At 40.8% G+C, this 26,486-nt stretch overlaps 1 protein-coding gene across 1 annotated transcript in view; it reads right to left on the bottom strand.

The window, feature by feature from the left end:
* The window catches only part of YLPM1 (YLP motif containing 1), a gene marked incomplete at its 5' end in the record, with an annotated part of 75,164 nt that overhangs the window by 33,766 nt on the left and 14,912 nt on the right, over positions 1–26,486 (bottom strand). Inside the window, one exon of the mRNA XM_079699502.1 lies at positions 233–2,344. Coding sequence (XP_079555628.1) covers positions 233–2,344 — 2,112 coding nt within the window. The remainder of the gene's footprint in view (positions 1–232; positions 2,345–26,486) is intronic.

The raw sequence follows: 26,486 nt of genomic DNA, 5'->3' as shown, positions 1-26,486 counted from the left end.
GCTATCAAATTTTCATATTTCAGGACGTAAGTTTATAATTAATACAGTTAATTAATACAGTTCCTAAATATCCATCCTACCCTAAAACAGCACTCAATGACTACAAATTAAAATTAAAATCATGTGGTAAGAACTTGAAAAAAAATGATTCCATTCAAATATAATACATCATTTTAAAAAGAGCAGTCTGAATGCAGTTTTGACTAAAAGAAATGATCTTAAGTTAACTTACCGAAGCATTTTCAGTTCTTGTGCAGCTTTCAAAATGATTTCATGCTGCCTCTGACTGAGAACCATTACCCCTCCAAGGCCTTGGTCAGAGTCTAAGTTTGCATCCGACCCCATCATTTCAGAAGAATGATGTGAGGAGGGCATATGTTCCGCCATGGGGGAATGTCTATCCACATCAGATGGGTACCATCTGTCTGACAATCGTTCTCTTTCCCAGTCCATTCTGTCAGGAATATAATCTCGCTTTTCCCGCCATGTATCTCCTCTTTCTGGGTACTCTCGGATCCTCAACTCACCCCTATCACGGAAATCTCGATCATACCCATGGTCTCGATTTCTTTCTTCTCGCCATCTATCATCCCGATATCTATCCACAGGTGGAAGAGGTGGGAGGGGTGGTAAAGGTGGAAGAGATGGAATATCTCGTTCACGGAACTGTGATTCTTGTTCATCCAGTGGTCTCCCATAATCTCTGTCCCACTCATTATCCAAATTTCTATCATACATATCCATAGGTCTTCCAATCCGATCCACATCCCTGTCCAAGTTCCTGTCCATTTCCCTGTTGTAGTCCTCATCCATATCCTGCTCTCTCTCCCAATCATCCCACCAAGGGCCTCGTCTATCTCCATCATGAGATCGAGATGGTGCCGAAAACCTGTCCTCTCTGTTATATGAATCTAGTGTATCATCTTGATAGTCATGTTCACATTCTCTCCAGTATCTCTCTCTATCCCAATCATCATGTCTTTCTCGTTCCACTGGAGCATTTCTACCATCTAATGGGAACTCTTCATGCCCTCTCTCTTCTCCATGGTTCCATGTTGCCCTAGGAGGCTCATCTCGGTGATATGAATACATTTTTTCCCCACCATCTCCTGGTTCTGGTCTAAATGGACCTCTGTCACGACCAAAATCTGGTCTTCCCAGACCCCTTTCCCGACTGCCAGGCCCTCGAGGTGGTCCCCTCTCCCTGCTCCCGGCTCTTCGGGGTGGTACCCTCTCTCTACTCCCAGGTCTTCGAGGGGGTCCTCTCTCCTGACTGCCAGCCCTCCGAGGTGGTCCCCTTTCTCGGCTGCCAGCTCTACCCCTCTCCTGGCTGCCCTGCAGACCACCTGGCATTTTCTCCCGACTGCTTCCTGGCCTCACCAAGCCTCTGTCCCGGCTGCCTTCTCCTCTACTCATCTTCTCTCGACTGTCTTCTCTTCTACCCATCATTTTATCACGAAAGTCTTCTTGCTTGACCAACCCTGGGCCACGGCTGATTGCCTGGCCTCGACCTCTATTTACTAGTCCTTTATCCCGTGTGTCTTCCATTCTGCTTTGCCCAGGACCTCTGTAAGATGAGCTGCTGCCGCGATTGCCTTCTAACCTATTATCTCTGTTATCTGGCCGAGGCAGGCCTTTATCCTGGTTGTTTTCTGAATGGGGAAGACCAATACCCAAAGGTTTAAAATCATTATCTGCAGTTAGTGATGATGCTGCTGCTACTGCTGTTCCTCCCTCCATCCCCCCTGTTTTTGAGGGAAAAGTAGATTGAGAAGGTACAGGTTTATTTGCAAGGGGTACAGGCTGAGTAACAGCTTGGGCTTTGTCCATTTGAGTCTCCATACTTTGAGAATTCTGGTCCCAATTAGAAGGCTCTATGGGCCCTTCCGAGACTTCGCTTTTAGGTGGCTCTTGTTGAGAGTCGCTTAGATTCTCATTTGACTGAGCCGCCTTGGCATCCTTTACATCTGCAGCAATGGAAAATGCAGCTGATTGCATTTTAAAATTCTTCTGCTGGTTACTACTGGTGTCTGCTAATGGTTCTTTGTTTCCTGGTTCTGCTTGTGACTTAGGTTGCTGCTGATGTTGCTGTCCAAAAGCTGGTTTGGGGCCTTTCCACTGTGGTCCACTCTGTCGAGGACTGAGGGATGTATTGGGGGTAATATAGAACTGAGATGCTGGCCCCCGGGGAATCACTCCCCATTTGCTTTTAGCACCCTCTGTTGGGTGACCTTCATATCTGGGTCTTGGCCCATCGGGGCGATTTCCTTCAAAACGAGGCCCTTTGGGTCTCGGTCCTTCACACCTTGACCCTAAATCCTCAAATCTTCGAGGACCATCAAATCTACAAGTAAAACAAAAGATATTACTCAAGACAGTAAAGCAGAAAAAAAAAATTCTCCATGTAAAAATATTTAAGGCAATCTTGCCTTAGTATCTGTTTACAAAAATGACTCTTAGTCATTAAACAAACCCTGAGATATCTGTATCTTAGAACCAGTATGTTAAGGTGGCAGAGCTCAGAAGGTCTCAGGACAAATCTCCTGCAGCAAGTCACTGATATGCTGAATTGTTAAAAAGCAATTATAAATATTGTGCCTTAGTAGACAGAAAAGTCCACTCATTTCAAACAGAAAAAAAAGTCCCGTAGCTAATTCTGAAAGTACTTTTAGAGTTAAATTATAACTAAAAACTAAATATGAAACAATTAACAAGATAATATAGGATGATTATAGATAATGTTGGAGCTAACATTATCATCTTGACTAATCGACAAAAGTTTAAAAAACAGCAGCCAGCTATGCCTTAAGGGCATGCCCTGACATTTAAAAATCTGGACAGAGATATTTTTCCTATAGACCCACTTGCATATTCGGTAAATATTTAGTGTATATCCTCTGTCAGGCACTATGCTACATCCAAGGGATACGTGAATAAAATGTCTTCTTTACCCTCAAAGGGTTTACAATGGAAAAGAAAGAATCTAAGTGTAAATAACTGCCAAAAGGTACAATGACTAAAGTCTATCTGCATATAATAAGGGCAACAGAGGAGAGAATGGTCAGTTCTACCAGGGTGAAGGTGGTGCTCTCCAATAAAGGCTTTATATAGTAGAAGATGCTTAAGTTAACTCTTGAAAAACAAATTCTCAGGGATCAGGTTAACAGAGAGTATTAGAGATGACGGGAGTGGGTGGCAAGGACATCTCAGGCTAAGGAAGCATTATGAGGAAAGGCAGAGAAACACATACCAGCATAGCATGTTTGGCAAACAGTTTAGCATGGCTGAAAGGAAGAGGAAACAAAGTCTAGGACACCTAGGAAAGGAGAAGGAGTGGAAAAGCAGCACACTAAGAGATAAGGTAAAGAGGCAGGCAAGGGTCAATCTCCAGAAGACCTTGTATACCTCGGTGGCATGGACTACTGGTACACCTCCAATATTCATTCCCCCTTTTTCTACAGTAACTGAGGCTCTCCATTATTAGCTAGACATAAGGATAGCCAGACTAAAAACTCTTTTTCCAAAACTCTCTGGCAGTTGGAACTTTTAGCCATGTTCTGGCCAATGAGCTGAGAGTGAAAATGATTTACACATCCTTCCAGGTTGTAAACTTAAAGGGAAGAACACATCCTTCTCTTCACCATTTTCTTTTTCATGCTGGCTCTGACATGGTGGTGAGGCATCCTGAACCATGTAGATAAGGGCAACATACTAAGAGATGGTAAAGTAACAAATCAGAAGGAACCTGGATTCTTGACACTGCAGAGCCACCATACAAGTCCTGAGAGAGAATAAACTTCTAACGTGTTAAAGCCATGTGACTTTGGATCTCTGTTACAACAGATGAATTAATTCAGCTGGGTAAGGAGTTGGAAATTACCTTAAGCACGTAGAGCCACTAAATATGACGTGATTTTTAAAAGATTTCTCTAGCAGAAAAGTAGTAGATGGATAAGTGGGAAAAGCTAACTGTAGATTGTCTCTACAATTTGAGTAAGTGAAGGTGAAGTCTGTTTTAAGGCAGTGATTGATTTGAGGATGCAAAGGAGGAGGTAAAAGTGAGAGATGTGAAGGAAAGTAAAGCTGATAAATTTTCTAACACGTGGGATTAAAATAATGGAAAAGGAAGAATTTAGGATGGTTCCAAGGTTTTTGGCTTCGGTGATGGTGATGCCTTTCATGCCTCTAATGAGAAATAGAAGGGTTTTTCTTTCATTTGTTAGGGAAATAAATGAGAGTAATAAATTCGGTTTCAGCAAAATATTAACTTCCCATCCCTGTGACATCAGTCTTTGGTGATCTAGAAGTCTTAGTTTCAAAGGGAGAATGCGTCTATCAGGGGACACAACAATGACTCTATTAAACTCCAGTTCAGACTGCCATCTGGCCACTTTAGGTTCTGAATCAACAAGCAAAAAAGGGAGTTATTGTACTGGCTGGGGGGGATTAATCCTGTCGTTCAAGGGGAAATTGGGTTACTTCTACACAGTGAGGGTGAGGAGTATGTCTGGAATGGAGGAGATCCTCTAGGACACCCCTTAGTACTTCCATGTCCTGTGATTAAAGTCAACAGAAAACTACAATAACTCAATTCAGGCAGGGTTGAGAATAGCTCAAACCTTTCAAAAATGAAGGTTTGGGTCACTCCACCAGACAAGGAACCAAGACCAGCTGAGGTGCTCACTGAGAGCAAAGGGAATATGGATTAAGTAGAGGAAGAAGGCAAGTTATAAATACCAACTGTAATTACATGACCAGTTGCTGAAATAAGGGCTGTGATAGTTATGAATATTTCTTCCTTAACGTTTGATATTAAATGTTTAAATATATATTTATTAGTCAAATATTTTTGATTGATTTTTCTTCCTTATCATCTAACATAAGATGTATTAGTACTAGCTAGCTTTATATCTCAGAATTTAAGTTACAGAATATCAAAGAGGGGATGTAAACCAGCTAGGGAGAATGACGATTTCCCCAAAGACAAAAAAGGGGCTTTATAATCTTTTCTGGGGAAAGGGTTAGAAAATTTCTGGTTGTCCAGGGATAAATGTTTCATGTTAGATACAAAAATCTCCCCTGTGACCCACCCTAATAAGAAACATCGAAGAAAGAAAGAAACATGGCTGGAAAATGTACTTCAGCCCAGCCAAGTTGACACTATATAGAGTCATCACAAGGAATTAAAAAATACATAAACTCATGCCGCGGAGCAACTAAGCCCGTGCGCCACAACTACTGAGCCTGCGCTCTAGAGCCCAAGAGCCACAACTACTGAAGCCTGCGTGCCTAGGGCCGGTGCTCCGTAACAAGAGAAGCCACCACAATAAGAAGCCCGCGTACTGCAACGAAGAGTAGCCCCCGCTCGCAACAACTAGAGAAAGCCCGCGCGCAGCAACGAAAACCCAATGCAGAAATAAATAAATAAATAACGTTTTAAAAATAAATAAATAAAAATAAAAATACATAAAGTCACTATAAACAGAGAGAAGGGGCTACCAGTAGATGAGAATTTTGTTTTTAAATTCTGGAAGACAAAGAACAAACATGAGTGGTAACATATGGAACAGGAAGAAGCCGCAGTTTAGAGTGCTGGTAGCAGAGAAGGATACAATCAAAATGGGGCTGGCCTGCCCACAGAAACCCAGAGAGGATCAGGACTCTCAGAATCCAGGGGTGCTGGGGAAAGACAAGACTTGGGGCTAAAATTATGTAAATTAAAATCTATATTCAGAACCACTGATCAGCCTTTCCCTGGTCTTGAATGTCTCTAAATGCCTGAATTTGAGAGTCCTGTAGCGTTAGCACAGTTTTTGCCCTATCACCTAAAGCAAAGTCTGACAATTGGTTAGCCCTCTACATACACACAGAGCTCCCAATCAGCTTCAGTGTCTCCCACTCTTAAACATAAATGGACAACCAGAGATCACAATGTATTTGAGAAATGTCTCCAAAATGAAAAGAAGAGACCAAAGATAAACAGAACATGGATCTGGAGGAAACAGACATAATGCAAAAAAAAAAACAAACAAAAAAAACAAACAGAAAAGAACTTAAAAAAAAACAACCCTCAAGTTAGTATCCTCAGAGACATTCTTAAAGATACTGTATCAGTAAATTGACAACAATTTGCTATATATAAAAAAGGATCAGGACTTCCCTGGTGGCACAGTGGTTAAGAATCCACCTGCCAATGCAGGGGACATGGGTTTGAGCCCTGGTTTGGGAAGATCCCACATGCCGTGGAGTAACTAAGCCCCTGCACCACAACTACTGAGCCTGCACTCTAGAGCCCACGAGCCACAACTACTGAAGCCCGGGCACCTAGAGCCTGTTCTCTGCAACAAGAGAAGCCATTGCAACTAGAAGCATGCACACCACAACGAAGAGTAGCCCCCGTGGGCTTCCCTGGTGGCGCAGTGGTTGAGAGTCTGCCTGCCGATGCAGGGGACACGGGTTCATGCCCCGGTCCGGGAAGATCCCACATGCCACGGAGCGGCTGGGCCCGTGAGCCATGGCCGCTGAGCCTGTGTGTCCGGAGCCTGTGCTCCACAAGGGGAGAGGCCACGACAGTGAGAGGCCCGTGTACCACAAAACAAACAAACAAAAAAGAGTAGCCCCCGCTCACTGCAACTAGAGAAAGTCTGTGCAGAGCACTGAATATCCAATGCAGCCAAAAATAAATAAATGAATAAATTTATTTAAAAAAAAGGATCAGAACCAGAACTGTAGAACTGTTTTTTAATTCTCAAAATTTAAAAAAACGCAATAAAAGGATTAGAAGTATCTCAGAAAGTACAACAAAATGAGAGAGAATAGAGACAAATATGATCAATCCAACAGGTCCAAATCCTACAAATGAAGAGTTCCAGAAAGATAAAAACAGAAAATAAGAGTACATAAATAAATAAATGAAGAAATAGGACAAAGAAATTTCCCAGAGTTAAGAGACTCTAATCTCCAGATGGAAAGGGCCCAGCTCCCTAAGTATCCAGTACAGTCAATAAAACTAAACAAACAAAAACCACTATAAAATACTAAAAGAAAACGGATTAAATAAAAAGATTCTGGCAGTAGGGAGAAACCATCTAAAAAGGAAAAGAATCAAAACAGTACAACAGCTACACTAGGTAACAGAAGAAAAGAGGGGGCTTCCCTGGTGGCGCAGTGGTTGGGAGTCCGCCTGCCGATGCAGGGAACATGGGTTCATGCCCCGGTCCGGGAAGATCCCACATGCCGCGGAGCGGCTGGGCCCGTGAGCCATGGCCGCTGAGCCTGCGCTCCGCAACGGGAGAGGCCACAACAGTGAGAGGCACGCGTACCTCAAAAAAAAAAAGAAAAAAAAAAAGAAAAGAGAATGCTCGCTGACCCTAAAACCTTGACATTAAACGCTGATCCTAAATTATGTTCAACTTCAGTAAACAGTTTATAAACAGTTTTAAATAGTATGGTACAAAAACAAACACACATATCAATGGAACAGAATAAAGAACCTAAAAATAAACCCATGTTTATACTAATTCATGACGAAGGAGCCAAGAATATAAATACAATGGAGAAAGGATAGTCTCTTCAATAAATGGTATCGGGAAAACTGGACAGCCACATGCAAAAGAATGAAACTGGACTATTACCTTACACCATATACAAAAATTAACTCAAAATAGATGAAAGAAAAACAAATAGATGAAAGACTTGAGTGTAAGACCTGAAACAATGAAACTCCTAGAAGAAATATAGGCAGTAGGCTCCTTGACATAGATCTTGGCAATGATTTTTTGATTCTGTCACCAAAAGCAAAGCAACAGGGACTTCCCTGGTGGTGTAGTGGTTAAGAATCTGCCTGCCAATGCAGGGAACATGGGTTTGAGCCCTGGTCTGGGAAAATCCCACATGCCGTGGAGCAACTAAGCCCATGCATCACAACTACTGAGCCTGCAAGCCATAACTACTGAGCCCGCGTGCCACAACTACAGAAGCCCAAGCACCTAGAGCCTGCGCTACACAACAAGACACCACAATGAGAAGCCCACACAACTCAACGAAGAGTAGCCCCTGGTCGCCACAACTAGAGAATAGCCTGCGTGCAGCAGTGAAGACCCAATGCAGCCAAAAATAAATAAAGTAAATAAAAATTTTAAAAAAGCTTACTTAAAAAAAAAAGCAAAACAACAAAAGCAAAAATAAAGTGGGACTACGTCAAACTAAAAAGCTTCTGCACAGCAAAGCAAACCATCAATAAAATGAAAAGGCAGCCTACTGAATGGGAGAAAATATTTGCAAATCATGTATCTGATAAGGGGCTAATTCCAAAATATATAAAGAACTCATACAACAGCAAAAAAAGAAACAATATGATTTTAAAATGAGCAGAAGATCACAGACACTTTTCCAACAGACAAATGACATTTTTCCAAAGAAGATACACAGATGTCTTTCCAAAGAAGATACACAGATGTCTTTCCAAAGAAGACATCATGAAAAGATGCCCTACATCACTAATCATCAGGGAAATGCAAATCAAAACCACAATGAGATAGTACTTTACATTTGTTAGAAAGGCTATTATCAAAAAGACTAGAAATGGGGCTTCCCTGATGGTGCAGTGGTTGAGAGTCTGCCTGCCAATGCAGGGGACACGGGGACACGGGTTCGTGCCCCGGTCCGGGAAGATCCCACATGCCGCGGAGCAGCTGGGCCCGTGAGCCATGGCCGCTGAGCCTGCGCATCCGGAGCCTGTGCTCTGCAATGGGAGAGGCCACAACAGTGAGAGGCCCGCATACCGCAAAAAAAAAAAAAAAAAAAAAAAGACTAGAAATAACAAGTGTTGGCAAGGATACAGAGAAAAGGGAACCCTTGTGTACTATTGGTAGGAATGAAAACTGGTGAAGCCCACTATGGAAAACAGTATGAAGGCTCTTCAAAATATTAAAAATAGAACTATCATATGACCCAGCAATTCCACTTCTGGGTATTTATTGGAAGAAAATGAAAAAACTAACTCAAAAAGATATATGCACCTCCCCCCAACCCCGTGTTCAATGCAGCATCATTTACAATAGCTGAGGTATGGAAACAACCTAAGTGTCCACTGATGGATGAATGGATAACGAAGATGTGGTATATACATTCAATGGAATATTATTCAGCCACAAAAAACAATGAAATCTTTTCGTTTGCAACGATATAAATGGACCTGCAGAGCATTATGCTAAGTGAAATAAGTCAGAGGAAGACATACTGTATGATCTCTCTTATATTTGGAATCTTAAAAATTTTTTAATTAATTAAAAAACCAAGCTCATAGATATGGAGAACAGACTGATGGCTGCCAGAGGCAGGGTGTGGAGGTGGGAAAAATGGGTAAACTTTTTGTTTTCTTTTGTTTTTTAGTTTACATAAATTATAATAAAAATATATTCAACCTCAAATTATATATCCAAATTACTAATCAAGTGTGAGGTTAGATTAAAACATTTTCAGGCATGCAAGGGCTCAGGAAACTCCAACCCACAATTTCTTAGTTGAGCATGCACTCCAGGAAAAGGAGGCACTAAACCACAAACTGGAAGCCATGAGATTCAGTAAACAGTGAATCCAATCTAGAAGCAGAGTCAAGGGAAATGCTGGAGTAACAGCCATATGACAGATCTTGAGAGCAGCAAACCAGCCAACCAGCCCAGGCAAAAGCAAGAGAATGCATGAATCTGGGGGAGAGATCTCAAGAGAAAAAGAGATGTTGCTTTTGAGACTGGAGTTGGAGGATTATTTTAAAGATGCTGTAAGAAGAGGGACTTACCTGGTTGTCCAGGGGCTAAGCCCGCGTGCCACAACTACTGAGCCTGCGCATGACAACTAGAGAGCCCACATGCCACAGCTAGAGAGAAGTCTGTGTGCCACAACTAGAGAAGCCTGTGTGCCACAACTAAGAGCCCATACACTGCAACAAGATCCTGCGTGCCACAACTAAGACCCAATGCAGTCGAATAAATAAATAAAATATTTTTTAAAAAAGATGTTGCAAGAAGAAAGGCAACTGGAAATTCTAAAAAAGTTATTATGCTAAAGGAAATGTAATCACAGTACACCACTTGCCTCTATGAACATTATTTACTGAATGAAATAAATATATTGGGCAGATGGGGTTAGAGAACAGTATAAGAACTAAACTTTTATCTATCAGAATAGGAAGTAAACATGTAGTATCTAATGTATAAGTATACATGTATAAGTCAAGAAAGGAGCAACACATTATTTAGTGATATGAAGGTAACTACCAAAAGAAACAGCTAAAGAATTAAAAGATGTCATTAGGAAACACGTCTAGGGTGGTTTGGGGCAGTGGGTGGTTGTTTATCTTGATTTTTAAAAAACTATGTGTATGTATCACTTCGATAAAAATGTAAAATGTATTTCTTTAAAAGACACACAGAGAGTGTTAGCCCTAACCAGGAAAAGGGCTTCTTCTGAGACTACAAGAAAGATAAGGATGGCAACTTAAGTAATAGTAAGGCCTGGAAGTGAGTTTCACTGGGCCTGAAAGCCTTGATTCTCTCTGTGAAGCAGGAAGCTAAATGAAAGATACAAAGAGAAATAATAATGTTTGCTAAGACGGAGAAAGCAGCATTAGCACAGATGGTCTATGCAAAATAGTGAAGGCTTGACACAGCTATTGTTGGACAAAGAGGAAAGGAGCTGACCAGGTGCTTGACAAAACTATGTCACAGGGAACTCCTGGTTAGGACTCTGAGCTTCCACTTTGATCCCTGTTCAGGGAACTAAGATCCCACAAGCTGCGTGATACAGCCCCCCCCAAAACAGGTACGTTGCAATGCTAAAGATAAAGACCACATATTTATGAAGGAAAAAAAGTATGCCATTTCAGGTTTTGTGATGATTTGGTTCCTTTTCTTGAAGTTACATTTATTAATTCAAAGTGTCCGAAATAACACCTTAGGTCATTAAAGATATGTAAAGTCATCTGTTTTGTATTGAATTCAGCAATTTTTAGTTCATATAAGTGATAAGAGAAGACTATATATAATACACAAGTCAGTATAAGAACACTTTTCAACATGTTAGCTAGTGTTATAATCAAATTCTGAATATGAATGAACTGCTTTCTAACTAAACTGTGAATGCCTTGAGAATTTTACCCATAACTAAGACATTCTGGCATAAGCAACATTTATTGAACACCTACTAATTGTCATGTACTGTGTTAGTGCTGGAAATAAACTGATACCTAACCTCAAGGAGTTCACAGTCCATAAGAAGAATGAAACAAGTAAATCAACAGTTAGAACAGAATTTGAGAAATATGGGGCATGTTGGTCTTGCTCACTTAAGTATCCCCAATGTCTGACTCACTGAAAGATCTCGACACATAATTATAGAAGTGTCATCCCCAGGGCAGGAAAAGTAGGAATTGATAAAGCAAAAAATGACAGAAAGGGGATTCCAAACAAGGAAAAGAGCATATGCAAAGGCCAGAGGGAAGGATAAAGGAAGCAGGAGGCACTAAAAGGTGTGAAGATATAGAAGAAGTGAACATGGCGGAAAAGTTGTAAAACGTAATGAACTCACTTCTGTAAGCCTCATGTCTGCATATATAATATGCAGTGTTTATGAAAAGGTAGGGTGCTTTGCTTTTAGATTTAATTGTTGACCAGGAGCCAAGGGTCATCATTTTATTTTTATTTGGGGAGTCAGAATATGTTAAACCAATTGAAATATACTTTCAACACTACATATAAATGGAAATTAGTTATCAATACTGCACTTCAAATTTTTCAAAGTTCAAGGATGTTAAAAATGTCAGACTATCAAAACCTTTTTGATTTATAAAAGTAAATAGCTTTTAGGCCTTTGGAATAAATATAATAAGAGATACTCATATTAAACACATGTACAAAAATAAGCCATCTTTACATCAACACAATGAACTACTATGACCTTTTCAACATATAAAAACGTACTGGAAATAAAGTACAAACGTAGTATACATTCACTAAATACAACCACACAAAAACACACGCATTGTACATTGGTTAGATGAAAAGAAAAAAAGACAAATATCTGGTGTTTAAATATTTTGAAAATTTTTGCTTGTACAGTTAGGTATTTCATAAACTTCTAAAAAATAATATCCCTAAAACTAGGTATGAAACCATTAGAACTAGGTATAAAAATTTCAAAACTTGATACAAAAAATATACTCCAAATTGGGTACAAAAACTTAAAGAGGGATGCAGAAATACAAATACCCTTAAACAAGATAATGTCTGATTATCACAATATATAAACACATTCACATCAGCAGACCACGGTAATTACAAGATTTTAAATTCTGGAATCAAATTCCTGCCCTTTTAGTTTTCATGTGAAATAATGCCATTTTCTAATATGTATAACCAAGATCCTAAAATCAAAATTCCGAAGAGAAATAATCACTATAAACAGGAAAAGCCATGGCAAATGGAAGCATTAAGAAAAATTATGGTGTTCATAGTCCCTTGTTAAACCTAGTAAGACAGCTACAGAATGGAAGAGGTCACAATTCCAATCCTAAAACTAATCAAAAATAGGTATAACTGATCAGAAGCCTTGATATTATTAAAATGTCAGTTCTTCCTCAACATGGTCAATAGAGTCTATGCAATGTTCAGCAAAATTCCAGCGGTTTTTTGAAAACTGACAAGCTGCTTCTAAGCATTATATGGGAAACAGAAAGGACCAAGAATGGTCAAGACAATCTAGATCAGGGGTCAGCAAACTACGGCCCAGGGCCAAACCCAGTTAAGACTGACTTTTAAAATATTTTTATAGGTTAAAAAAGAAAGAAAGAAAAAAAGGAAGAAAGAAAAATATTTGACAGAGACCAAACATGGCCCACAAAGCCTAAAAATATTTACCATTCAGCCCTTCACAGAAAATCCCTGATCTAGAAACATAGAACTGGAGGACTTACACTAAGAGATATCAAGATTTATTATGAAGCTACAGTAATTAAAACTATTTGACACTGGTGCAAGGATAGACAAATAAACCAAAGTAACAGAGTCCACAGACAAATCCACATATATAGTCACTTGATTTATGATGGAGACACTGTAAAGTAGTAAGAAAAGGATGGCTTTTTCAATAAATGGTACTGGGGTCAACTTGATAGCCATATGGAAAACAATGAACTTTACCCTACCTCATACTATACATTAACAGAAAAATCAATTCTATATGGATTGTTGATTTTAAAACAGAAAGGCAAAACAATAAAAAAAAATACAATAATGTATTTATGGCCTTGGAGTAAGCAAAGATCTCTTAAACAGGACATGAAAAGGCACTAACCATAAAGAAAAGATCAATAAATTAGACTACTAAATTAAAAAAATCAAGAATTTCTATTAATCAAAAGATACCACTGGGCTTCACTGGTGGCGCAGTGGTTGAGAGTCCACCTGCCGATGCAGGGGACACAGGTTCGTGCCCTGGTCCGGGAAGATCCCACATGCCGTGGAGCGGCTGGGCCCGTGAGCCATGGCCACTGAGCCTGCGCGTCGGGAGCCTGTGCTCTGCAATGGGAGAGGCCACAACAGTGAGAGGCCCGCGTACCACAAACAAACAAACAAAAAAAGATACCATTAACCCTTGGGGTTCATTTGGGTTCACTGGAATCAATTATAGTTTTTGAGTTTTTTAAAAACAGTTCTATTTGTAAGGATTGATATTTCATGACTTTTTTCTTCCTACAGGCTTTCCTAAGAACAAAGAGAAAATTTACTTTTTGAAAAATAGAATGAAGTTTACATTATCTTGCAATTACCATATAGGTCCACTGAATTCTTTCATAAACCTAAGATACATTATGGGATCTTCTTTCTATATATTGAAACATTTTGTGATCTTCTTATCCTAGAATTCATTATTACTCATCATTCCTTATCAATTATCCCCAACTATGCTAAAGATCAAAATACAAAGACAACAAAAGAATGATAGAATTGTAAAATAAGCTGTCACCCCTCCTTGCATTGCCCCAAATATTGCAGCCTGCTTTTAGGCTTCATTGAGCACAACTGAGAATTCAGAAATTTTCATTTCCTGACAAAGAAAAGTGACAGAGAAAGTTGTGTCAAAATTATTAGACGGGCCTTCCCTGGTGGCGCAGTGGTTAAGAATCCACCCACCAATGCAGGGAACACAGGTTCAAGTCCTGGTCCGGGAAGATCCCACATGCCGCAGAGCAACTAAACCCGTGCGCCACAACTACTGAGCCCACGCTCTAGAGCCCACGAGCCACAACTACTGAAGCCCGCGTGCCTAAAGCCCATGCTCCATAACAAGAGAAGCCACCACAATGAGAAGCCCACGCACTGCAATCAAGAGTAGCCCCCGCTTGACAGAACTAGAGAAAGCCTGCACACAGCAACGAAGACCCAATGCAGCCAAAAATAAAATAAATAAATAAATTTATTTTAAAAAAATTATTAGGGCTTCCCTGGTGGCGCAGTGGTTGAGAGTCCGCCTGCCAATGCAGGGGACACGGGCTCGTGCCCCGGTCTGCGAAGATCCCACATGCTGCGGAGCGGCTGGGCCCATGAGCCGTGGCCGCTGAGCCTGTGCGTCCGGAGCCTTGCTCCGCAACAGGAAGGGCCACAACAGTGAGAGGCCCACGTACCGCAAAAAAAAAAAAAATTATTAAATGAATCAAAAGATAAATGCAGAGACAGCTACACTCTAGGTCCTAATAAAGATGTGAAATTAATCATACAAGCAAAATCTCTGACTATGAGTCCTCGGATGACAATATCCTAGATGAATATTCTCAAACTCAAGATAGATGAGTGAACAATATATTTCTAAGGACAGAAAGGAAATGTGGTATCGTCATCCAGTTAGTTATTAAACAGGAAAGACTTCATCACGTATTTTTGGCAAGAACCTGGACCATTCTGCTTTGCTAAAAGAATATGTGACAGAATTATTTCATCTTCTATAATGTTTGTGTGTCAAAATTTACTTGATGCAAAGAGTTTTACTCTTTAAAAATTTTTAGGGGCTTCCCTGGTGGCGCAGTGGTTAAGGGCCTCCTGCCAATGCAGTGGACATGGATTTGAGCCCTGGTCTGGGACGATCCCACATGCCACAGAGCAACTAAGCCCGTGCGTCACAACTACTGAGCCTGCGCTCTAGAGCCCACAAGCCACAACTACTGAGTACACGTGCCACAACTACTGAAGCCCACACGCCTAGAGCCCATGCTCAACAAGAGAAGCCACCACAATGAGAAGCCCACGCAACTCAACGAAGAGTAGCCCCCGCTCGCCGCAACTAGAGAAAGCCTGCGTGCAGCAACGAAGACCCAACGCAGACAAAAATAAATTAATTAATTTTAAAAAATTTAATTAAAATTTCTAGTAAGTTGTTTTCATTATGCCTTTGTAAAATTACTTTTAAATTAAAAAAATAAAAAGTTTCCAGGACTTCCCTGGTGGTCCAGGGGGTAAGACTCCATGTGTCCAATGCAGGGGGCCTGGGTTCAATCCTGAGTTGGGAAACTAGATCCCACATGCATGCCGCATTTAAGAGTTCACGTGCCGTAACTAAGAGTCCACAACTGCAACTAAGAAGCCTGCATGCCGCAACTAACAGTCAGCATGCTGCAACTAAAGGCTGTGCATGCCGCAACTAAAACCCGGCGCAGCTAAAATATAAATAAATTAATTTTAAAAATATATATATATATATATATATTTTTTTGGCGGTACGTGGGCCCCTCACTGCTGTGGCCTCTCCCGTTGCGGAGCACAGGCTCCGGACGCGCAGGCTCAGCGGCCATGGCCCACGGGCCCAGCTGCTCCGTGGCATGTGGGATCTTCCCGGACCGGGGCACAAACCCGGGTCCCCTGCATCGGCAGGCGGACTCTCAACCACTGCGCCACCAGGGAAGCCCCTAAATAAATATTTCTTTAAAAGTTCCTATGGACCATCTAGATGGTAAAGTGAAGACTACTTTCTTTTAGTATACTGAAGGATAAGAATGCAAAAAGTGCTGCAGAGTGAGAAATAGTCAAGACAATCTAGACATATGAACTGATATCTAGTATATATAAAGGACTCTTACAAACCAATAAGAAAAAAACATAACCCAACAGAAAAACAGGGAAAAGACTTGAATCAGCATTTCATAAAAGAAGAAATCCAACTGAACGAAAATCAAATGGAATGGAAGTCAATCTCATTCGTCATCAGGGAAATATAAATTAAAGCCATATTACAATACCACTAGACATCCACCAAGATTGCTAAAATTTTAAAGTTTAATAACACCAAGTACTAATGAGGATAGAAAAAAACTGGAATACAGAAACACTGGTGGTGAGAGTGTAAACTGACACAACCACTTTGGAAAACTGTTTGACGATATCTCTCAAAGCAGAACATATTTGTACTCTTATGACCAAGCAATTCCCGTCCTTGGCATATATCTAAACAAAATTAAACACACACACACACACACACACACACACCCCTAAAGGGACATATATAGCACCAAAGACACAAAGCAGTGTTTTTCATAATAACCACCAAAAACTTAAATGACCATCAATATTAGAATGGATAAACAAATTGTGATATATTCATACAATAAAATACTGTAAAGAAATGAGAATGAGCGGAGATCACCTTCCTCCCCACAGATACACCAGAAACACAGCTACACGTGGAACAACTCCTACAGAACACCTACTGAACGCTGGCAGAAAACTTCAGACCTACCAAAAGGCAAGAAACTCCCCACGTACCTGGGTAGGGCAAAGTGGAGAGATAGCCGCACAGAGGATGGGTGCCAACCGGCACTCACCAGCCCGAGAGGCTTGTCTGCTCGCCCGCCGGGGCGGGCGGCGCTGGGAGCTGAGGCTCGGGCTCCAGTCGGAGCGCAGGGAGAGGACTGGGGCTGGCAGCATGAACACATCCTGAAGGAGCTAATGCGCCACAGCTAGCCGGGAGGGAGTCCGGGAAAAGGTCTGGACCTGCCGAAGAGGCAAGAGACTTTCTCTTCCCTCTTTGTTTCCTGGTGCGCGAGGAGAGGGGATTAAGAGCGCTGCTTAAAGGAGCCCCAGACACGGGTGCCAGCCGCGGCTGAAAGTACGGACCCCAGAGACGGGCGAGGGACGCTGGGGCTGCTGCCACCGCCACAAGGCCTGTGTGCGAGCGCAGGTCACTGTCCACGCCCCCCTTCCGGAGAACTTGTGCAGCCCGTCACTGCCAGGGTCCCGGGATCCACAGATGGCTTCCCTGGGAGAACACACGGCGCGCCTCGGGCTGGCGCAACGTCACGCCGGCCTCTGCCGCTGCAGGCTCGCCCCCGCACTCCGTGCCCCTCCCTCCCCCCCGGCCTGAGTGAGCCAGAGTCCCCAAAGCGGCTGCTCCTTTAACCCTGTCCTGTCTGAGTGAAGAACAGACGCCCTCCGGCGACCTACACGCACAGGCGGGGCCAAATCCAAAGCTGAGACCCGGGAGCTGTGAGAACAAAGAAGAGAAAGGGAAATATCTCCCAGCAGCCTCAAAAGCAGCAGATTAAAGCTCCACAATCAACTTGATGTACCCTGCATCTGTGGAATACATGAAGAGACAACAAATAAGCCCAAATTGAGGAGCCAGGAGTCAGTGCTGTGCCTCTGAGGTGGGAGAGCCAACTTCAGGACACTGGTCCACAAGAGACCTCCCAGCTCCACATAATATCAAATGGCGAAAATCTTCCAGAGATCTCCATCTCAACACCAGCACCCAGTTTCACTCAACGACCAGCAAGCTACAGTGCTGGATGCCCCATGCCAAATAACTAGCAAGCCAGGAACACAACGCCACCCATTAGCGGAGAGGCTGCCTAAAATCATAAAACGTCCACAGACACCCCAAAACACACCACCAAACGTGGACCTGCCCACCAGAAAGACAAGATTCAGCCTCATCCACCAGAACACAGGCACTAGTTCCCTCCACCAGGAAGCCTACACAACCCACTGAACCAACCTTAGCCACTGGGGACAGACACCAAAAACAATGGGAACTACGAACCTGCAGCCTGCAAAAAGGAGACCCCAAACACAGTAAGATAAGCAAAATGAGAAGACAGAAAAACACACAGCAGGTGAAGGAGCAAGATAAAAACCCACCAGACCTAACAAATGAAGAGGAAATATGCAGTCTACCTGAAAAAGAATTCAGAATAATGATAGTAAAGATGATCCAAAATCTTGGAAATAGAATAGACAAAATGCAAGAAACAGTTAACAAGGACCTAGAAGAACTAAAGATGAATCAAGCAACGATTAAAAACACAATAAATGAAATGAAAAATACTATAGATGGGATCAATAGCAGAATAACTGAGGCAGAAGAACAGATAAGTGACGTGGAAGATAAAATAGTGGAAATAACTACTGCAGAGCAGAAGAAAGAAAAAAGAATGAAAAGAACTGAGGACAGTCTCAGAGACCTCTAGGACAACATTAAATGCACCAACATTCAAATTATAGGGGTTCCAGAAGAAGAAGAGAAAAAGAAAGGGACTGAGAAAATATTTGAAGAGATTATAGTTGAAAACTTCCCTAATATGGGAAAGGAAATAGTCAGTCAAGTCCAGGAGGCACAGAGAGTCCCATACAGGATAAATCCAAGGAGAAATACGCCAAGACACATATTAATCAAACTGTCAAAAATTAAATACAAAGAAAACATATTAAAAGCAGCAAGGGAAAAACAATAAATAACACACAAGGGAATCCCCATAAGGTTAACAGCTGATCTTTCAGCAGAAACTCTGCGAGCCAGAAGGGACTGGCAGGACATAATTAAAGTGATGAAGGAGAAAAACCTGCAACCAAGATTACTCTACCCAGCAAGGATCTCATTCAGATTTGATGGAGAAATTAAAACGTTTACAGACAAGCAAAAGCTGAGAGAGTTCAGCACCACCAAACCAGCTTTACAACAAATGATAAAGGAACTTCTCTAGGCAAGAAACACAACAGAAGGAAAAGACCTACAATAATGAACCTAAAACAATTAAGAAAATGGGAATAGGAACATACATATCGATAATTACCTTAAATGTAAATGGACTAAATGCTCCCACCAAAAGACACAGATTGGCTGAATGGATACAAAAACAAGACCCATATATATGCTGTCTACAAGAGACCCACTTCAGACCTAGAGACACATACAGACTGAAAGTAAGGGGATGGAAAAAGATATTCCATGCAAATGGAAACCAAAAGAAAGCTGGAGTAGCAATTCTCATATCAGACAAAATAGACTTTAAAATAAAGACTACTAGAAGAGACAAAGAAGGACACTACATAATGATCAAGGGATCGATCCAAGAAGAAGATATAACAATTGTAAATATTTATGCACCCAACATAGGAGCACCTCAATACATAAGGCAAATACTAACAGCCATAAAAGGGGAAATCGACAGTAACACATTCATAGTAGGGGACTTTAACACCCCACTTTCACCAATGGACAGATCATCCAAAATGAAAATAAATAAGGAAACACAAGCTTTAAATGATACATTAAACAAGATGGACTTAATTGATATTTATAGGACATTCCATCCAAAAACAACAGAATACACATTTTTCTCAAGTGCTCATGGAACATTCTCCAGGATAGATATCTTGGGTCACAAATCAAGCCTTGGTAAATTTAAGAAAATTGAAATTGTATCAAGTATCTTTTCCGACCACAATGCTATGAGACTAGATATCAATTACAGGAAAAGATCTGTAAAAAATACAAACACATGGAGGCTAAACAATACACTACTTAATAACGAAGTGATCACTGAAGAAATCAAAGAGGAAATCAAAAAATACCTGGAAACAAATGACAATGGAGACACGACGACCCAAAACCTATGGGATGCAGCAAAAGCAGTTCTAAGAGGGAAGTTTATAGCAATACAATCCCACCTTAAGAAACAGGAAACATCTCGAATAAACAACCTAACCTTGCACCTAAAGCAATTAGAGAAAGAAGAACAAAAACATCCCAAAGTTAGCAGAAGGAAAGAAATCATAAAAATCAGATCAGAAATAAATGAAAAAGAAATGAAGGAAACGATAGCAAAGATCAATAAAACTAAAAGCTGGTTCTTTGAGAAGACAAACAAAATTGATAAACCATTAGCCAGACTCACCAAGAAAAAAGGGAGAAGACTCAAATCAATAGAATTAGAAATGAAAACGGAGAAGTAACAACTGACACTGCAGAAATACAAAAGATATTGAGAGATTACTACAAGCAACTCTATGCCAATAAAATGGACAACCTGGAAGAAACGGACAAATTCTTAGAAATGGACAACCTGCCAAGACTGAATCAGGAAGAAATAGAAAATATGAACAGACCAATCACAAGCACTGAAATTGAAACTGTGATAAAAAATCTTCCAACAAACAAAAGCCCAGGACCAGATGGCTTCACAGGCAAATTCTATCAAGCATTTAGAGAAGAGCTAACACCTATCCTTCTCAAACTCTTCCAAAATATAGCAGAGGGAGGAACACTCCCAAACTCATTCTACGAGGCCACCATCACCTTGATACCAAAACCAGGCAAGGATGTCACAAAGAAAGAAAACTACAGGCCAATATCACTGATGAACATAGATGCAAAAATCCTCAACAAAATACTAGCAAACAGAATCCAACAGCACATTAAAAGGATCATACACCATGATCAAGTGGGGTTTATTCCAGGAATGCAAGGATTCTTCAATATACGCAAATCAATCAACGTGATACACCATATTAACAAATTGAAGGAGAAAAACCATATGATCATCTCAATAGATGCAGAGAAAGCTTTCGACAAAATTCAACACCCATTTATGATAAAAAACTCTGCAGAAAGTAGGCACAGAGGGAACTTTCCTCAACATAATAAAGGCCATATATGACAAACCCACAGCCAACATCGTCCTCAATGGTGAAAAACTGAAAGCGTTTCCACTAAGGTCAGGAACAAGACAAGGCTGCCCACTCTCACCACTCTTATGCAACAGAGTTTTGGAATTTTTAGCCACAGCAATCAGAGAAGAAAAGGAAATAAAAGGAATCCAAATCAGAAAAGAAGAAGTAAAGCTGTCACTGTTTGCAGATGACATGATACTATACATAGAGAATCCTAAAGATGCCACCAGAAAACTACTAGAGCTAATCAATGAATTTGGTCAAGTGGCAGGATACAAAATTAATGCACAGAAATCTCTGGCATTCCTATATACTAATGATGAAAAATCTGAAAGTGAAATCAAGAAAACACTCCCATTCACCATTGCAACAAAAAGAATAAAATATCTAGGAATAAACCTACCTAAGGAGACAAAAGACCTGTATGCAGAAAATTATAAGACACTGATGAATGAAATTAAAGATGATACAAATAGATGGAGAGATATACCACGTTCTTGGATTGGAAGAATCAACATTGTGAAAATAACTCTACTACCCAAAGCAATCTACAGATTCAATGCAATCCCTATCAAACTACCACTGGCATTTTTCACAGAACTAGAACAAAAAATTTCACAATTTGTATGGAAACACAAAAGACCCCGAATAGCCAAAGCAATCTTGAGAACGAAAAATGGAGCTGGAGCAATCAGGCTCCCTGACTTCAGACTATACTACAAAGCTACAGTAATCAAGACAGTATGGTACTGGCACAAACAGAAATATAGATCAATGGAACAGGACAGAAAGCCCAGAGATAAACCCACGCACATATGGTCACCTTATCTTTGATAAAGGAGGCAGGAATGTACAGTGGAGAAAGGACAGTCTCTTCAATAAGTGGTGCTGGGAAAACTGGACAGGGACATGTAAAAGTATGAGATTAGAACACTCCCTAACACCATACACAAAAATAAGCTCAAAATGGATTAAAGACCTAAATGTAAGGCCAGACACTATCAAACTCTTAGAGGAAAACATAGGCAGAACACTGTATGACATAAATCACAGCAAGATCCTTTTTGACCCACCTCCTAGGGAAATGGAAATAAAGACAAAAATAAACACATGGGACCTAATGAAACTTAAAAGCTTTTGCACAGCAAAGGAAACCATAAACAAGACCAAAAGACAACCCTTAGAATGGGAGAAAATATTTGTAAATGAAGCAACTGACAAAGGATTAATCTCTGAAATTTATAAGCAGCTCATGCAGCTCAATAACAAAAAAACAAACAACCCAATCCAAAAATGGGCAGAAGACCTAAATAGACATTTCTCCACAGAAGATATACAGACTGCCAACAAACACATGAAAGGAGGCTCAACATCTTTAATCATTAGAGAAATGCAAATCAAAACTACAATGAGGGCTTCCCTGGTGGCGCAGTGGTTGAGAGTTCTCCTGCCATTGCAGGGGACACAGGTTCGTGCCCCGGTCCGGGAAGATCCCACATGCCGCGGAGCGGCTGGGCCCGTGAGCCATGGCCGCTGAGCCTGTGCATCTGGAGCCTGTGCTCCGCAACGGGAGAGGCCACAACAGTGAGAGGCCCGCGTACCGCAAAAAAAAAAAAAAAAAAAAAAAAAACCACTACAATGAGATATCATCTCACACCAGTCAGAATGGCCATCATCAAAAAATCTAGAAACAGTAAATGCTGGAGAGGGTGTGGGAAAAAGGGAACACTCTTGCACTGCTGGTGGGAATGTGAATTGGTACAGCCGCTATGGAGAACAGTATGGAGGTTCCTTAAAAAACTACAAATAGAACTACCATATGACCCAGCAATCCCACTACTGAGAAAACCATAATTCAAAAAGAGCCATGTACCAAAATGTTCATAGCAGCCCTATTTACAATAGCCCGGAGATGGAAACAACCTCAGTGTCCATCATTGGATGAATGGATAAAGAAGATGTGGCACATATATGCAATGGAATATTACTCAGCCATAAAAAGAAACAAAATTGAGCTATTTGTAATGAGGTGGATGGACCTAGAGTCTGTCATACAGAGTGAAGTAAGTCAGAAAGAGAAAGACAAATACTGTATGCTGACACATATACATGGAATTTAAGGAAAAAAATGTCCTGAAGAACATGGGGGTAAGACAGGAATAAAGACACAGACCTACTAAGAGAATGGACTTGAGGATATGAGGAGGGGGAAGGGTGGGCTGTGGCGGGGTGGCGGGGGGGCATGGACGTATATACACTACCGGGCGTGGGGTGGATGGCTGGTGGGAGGCAGCCGCGTGGCACGGGGAGATCAGCTCGGTGCTTTGTCACCGCCTGGAGGGGTGGGATAGGGAGGGTGGGAGGGAGACCCAAGAGGGAGGGGATATGGGAATATATGTATATGTATAACTGATTCATTTTGTTATAAAGCAGAAACTAACACACCATTGTTAAGCAATTATACTCCAATAAAGATGTAAAAAAAAAAAAAGAAAAAACAGGGAAGACATACATGACCAAGAAAGGGTTAATATCCTTAATTGTTCATGTATTTCATTGAAATTTCTTTATATTCAGATTTGGAAACGGATTCACTTTTATGGTCTATTTTTTAAAATTATATTTTCATTTTTGCCAATTTCATATGTGAAAATGGTATTTTGTTATTGGTTTAATAGACATTTAAATGATTGATTTACTATAAATTAGGTTAAATATATTTCAAGTGTCTATTGACTATTTCTATTGCCTCTTCTGTGAATTGCCTATGTCTTTTCTTTTTTTAATAAATTTATTTTATTTTTGGCAAAAAAAAAAAATGAGAATTGAACAAACTACAGCTACACACAACATGGATAAATCTCACAATAATATAATGTCAAGTGAAAGAAGCCAGACTCAAGAGTACGTACAGCATGAGTCCATTTATATAAAGTTCAAAAATAGGCAAAACTAATCTATCGTGTAAAAAGTTGGAATAGTGGTTATCTTTGGGATGAGGAAAAATGGGAAGCGGCATGAGTGGGACTTCTCAGACACTGTTAATTTCTATTTCTTAATCTGAGTCGCGATAACACAGGTGTATCTGTGAAAATTTACTAAGCTGTACACTTATGATTGTGCACATCTCTGTATGTTCCTCTTCGATAAGTTTTATTATTGAAAATAAAAGATTCTTGGAAACCAACATCCACTAACATGACAGTTTACTGGAGCTGTGGTAGTCTTCTACAAGACTTCATGAATCCAATGATACATACACATATAAACAGTTTCAAAAAGCTGCCCCAGATGCTCAACAATGTGGTATGCTATTTACATATGATGCATTTATGTCACTTGACTTTTTGTGAACCTTCAGTTTTTAGAAAGCAGCCTAAATCTGGATTTTTCAAAAAACTCAAAGTAATTTCCAGTACTTTATTTAACAGTGCATAATTGGTAAATCAGTTAACTGTGTTCTCAGTTCTTGTTTTTCTACCCAGGTTTGTTTAAGAAACAACACACACACACACACACACACACACACACACACACACAACTAGAGTGGCTTACCGTATGTTATATATATAGCAAACTCTGAATTCAACTAATAAAGGAAATTCACAAGTTTTCTTAATAGTGTGGATTATTCTTACCTCAGTCTCTTTTACTCACTTACCGGCTTCCCACTGATCTTTTTTTCCCTCACGTAACAAGGTTAAAAAACAAAACAAAAAAAAAAACCATGCCTGGGCAACAGTCACAAACTATACTTTACATGGGCTAAGTGAACAATAGAAGTAGAAGGGTAATAGAAATGGCAATGACACAGCTAGATCGGGGAAAGGTTTTTAAAACAAAGTAGGAAAAAAAAAAAACAACAAGGTAGAAATGTGAGCAGGATACAATTCAAGGACAAAATATGCCATCCTTATCAAAGCTGCAGGTGGAAAAAGCCAGGAAGGGATATCTCATATCTAAAAACAGTGTAATCTCCATTCATGAAGATTCAGCAGACTAGAATGCAGGCCCACCTAACTAGATGAAATGTAAAGTCTTAGGAAAAAAAAAAAAAAACACAAGACAAAAAAACTGTACAAGTTCAGGGTGACAGAGAACTGGCTTAATAACAGTAAGGTGAAAAAGACCTGGCTGGCCAAATTGATGTAAGCTCAACATGAGTCAACACTGTGAGAGTACTGACCCAAAAAAAAAAAAGCAATTTGTTCAGCTATATAAGTACATTTTTATAACAAAGTTAGTAATAGGCCTATGGTCTTCTCCATCTGAAGTAAGTGTTCATTCTGAAGGAGACTGACAAACCAAAGGCCCTTCAAAGGACAGTGAACAGGGACTTCCCTGGTGGTCCAGCAGTTAAAACTCCACGCTCCCAATGCAGGGGACCCAGGTTCGATCCCTGGTCAGAGAGCTAGATACCACATGCCCCAACTAAAAAGATCCCGTATGCCACAACGAAGATCCTGAGTGCTGCAACTAAGACCCAGCGCAGCCAAATAATCAATAATTTTTTTTTAAAAAGGACAGTGAACAATATAGCAGGAGAAAGCTAGCACCAATGTTAATATGAAGAGAACTTCAGTTTATGTGATGGCACAGCAGAATGGTTAAGGTGGGTGGAGGGAGACAAGAGGATGGTCTTTAAACAACAGCAGGAATACACTTTAGAAGAGGGACAGGATAAATCATTATGTGTTGCACCACACAGGCAGATCTAGAATCAACAGGCAGAAGTCAAGGCAACACATTTATGTTCAATGCAAGAAACACAATTTCTGTAAAACTGTCAGCACCTCGTAGGGCAGTGTTCCTTATCACAGTGCCAACGCTCAAGCAGAGCTCATCAGCTGCTTGCCACAGGAAGCACAATGGACTTAAGAGTGTGTCAGAAGGCCCTGGATTCTAACCCCATCTCAACCATTTATTTGCTGTGTCATCTGGGGCAATTTATTTATAACCTCTCCAAATCTCTGCTCCCTTTATCCATTTACTTCATGAGATCACTGAGAGGAATAAATGAGATAATATGTGCAAGACCTAGGATGACAAAATGCAATACAAAGGTGAGTTGCTATATAGAGGGAAAGTTGCACTAGGTAACTGCTAAGTCCTCCTAGCACTGAAATTATTAACTGTCCCCTGAGGCAAAAGAAAAAAAGTTAAGGGCCTCCCGGGTGGCGCAGTGGTTGAGAGTCCGCCTGCCGATGCAGGGGATACGGGTTCGTGCCCCGGTCTGGGAGGATCCCATATGCCGCGGAGCGGCTGGGCCCGTGAGCCATGGCTGCTGAGCCTGCGCATCCGGAGCCTGTGCTCCGCAACGGGAGAGGCCACAACAGTGAGAGGCCCGCATACCACAAAAAAAAAAAAAAAAAAAAAAAAGTTAAAGTAGGTCCTAAATTTACAAAGTCAAGATTTGGTAGGCAAAAGAGAGAAAACAGTATTATGACAGAAAAGAAGGGAGCAGGAAATCTGTGTTTTATGAGGTTATAAGAA

This window comes from Hyperoodon ampullatus (genome assembly GCF_949752795.1).
Source record: "Hyperoodon ampullatus genome assembly, chromosome: 3".
Taxonomy (NCBI): Eukaryota; Metazoa; Chordata; class Mammalia; order Artiodactyla; family Ziphiidae; genus Hyperoodon; species Hyperoodon ampullatus.
The sequence above is the reverse complement of the archived record's forward strand: the minus strand, read 5'-3'. Positions and strand labels throughout refer to the sequence as shown.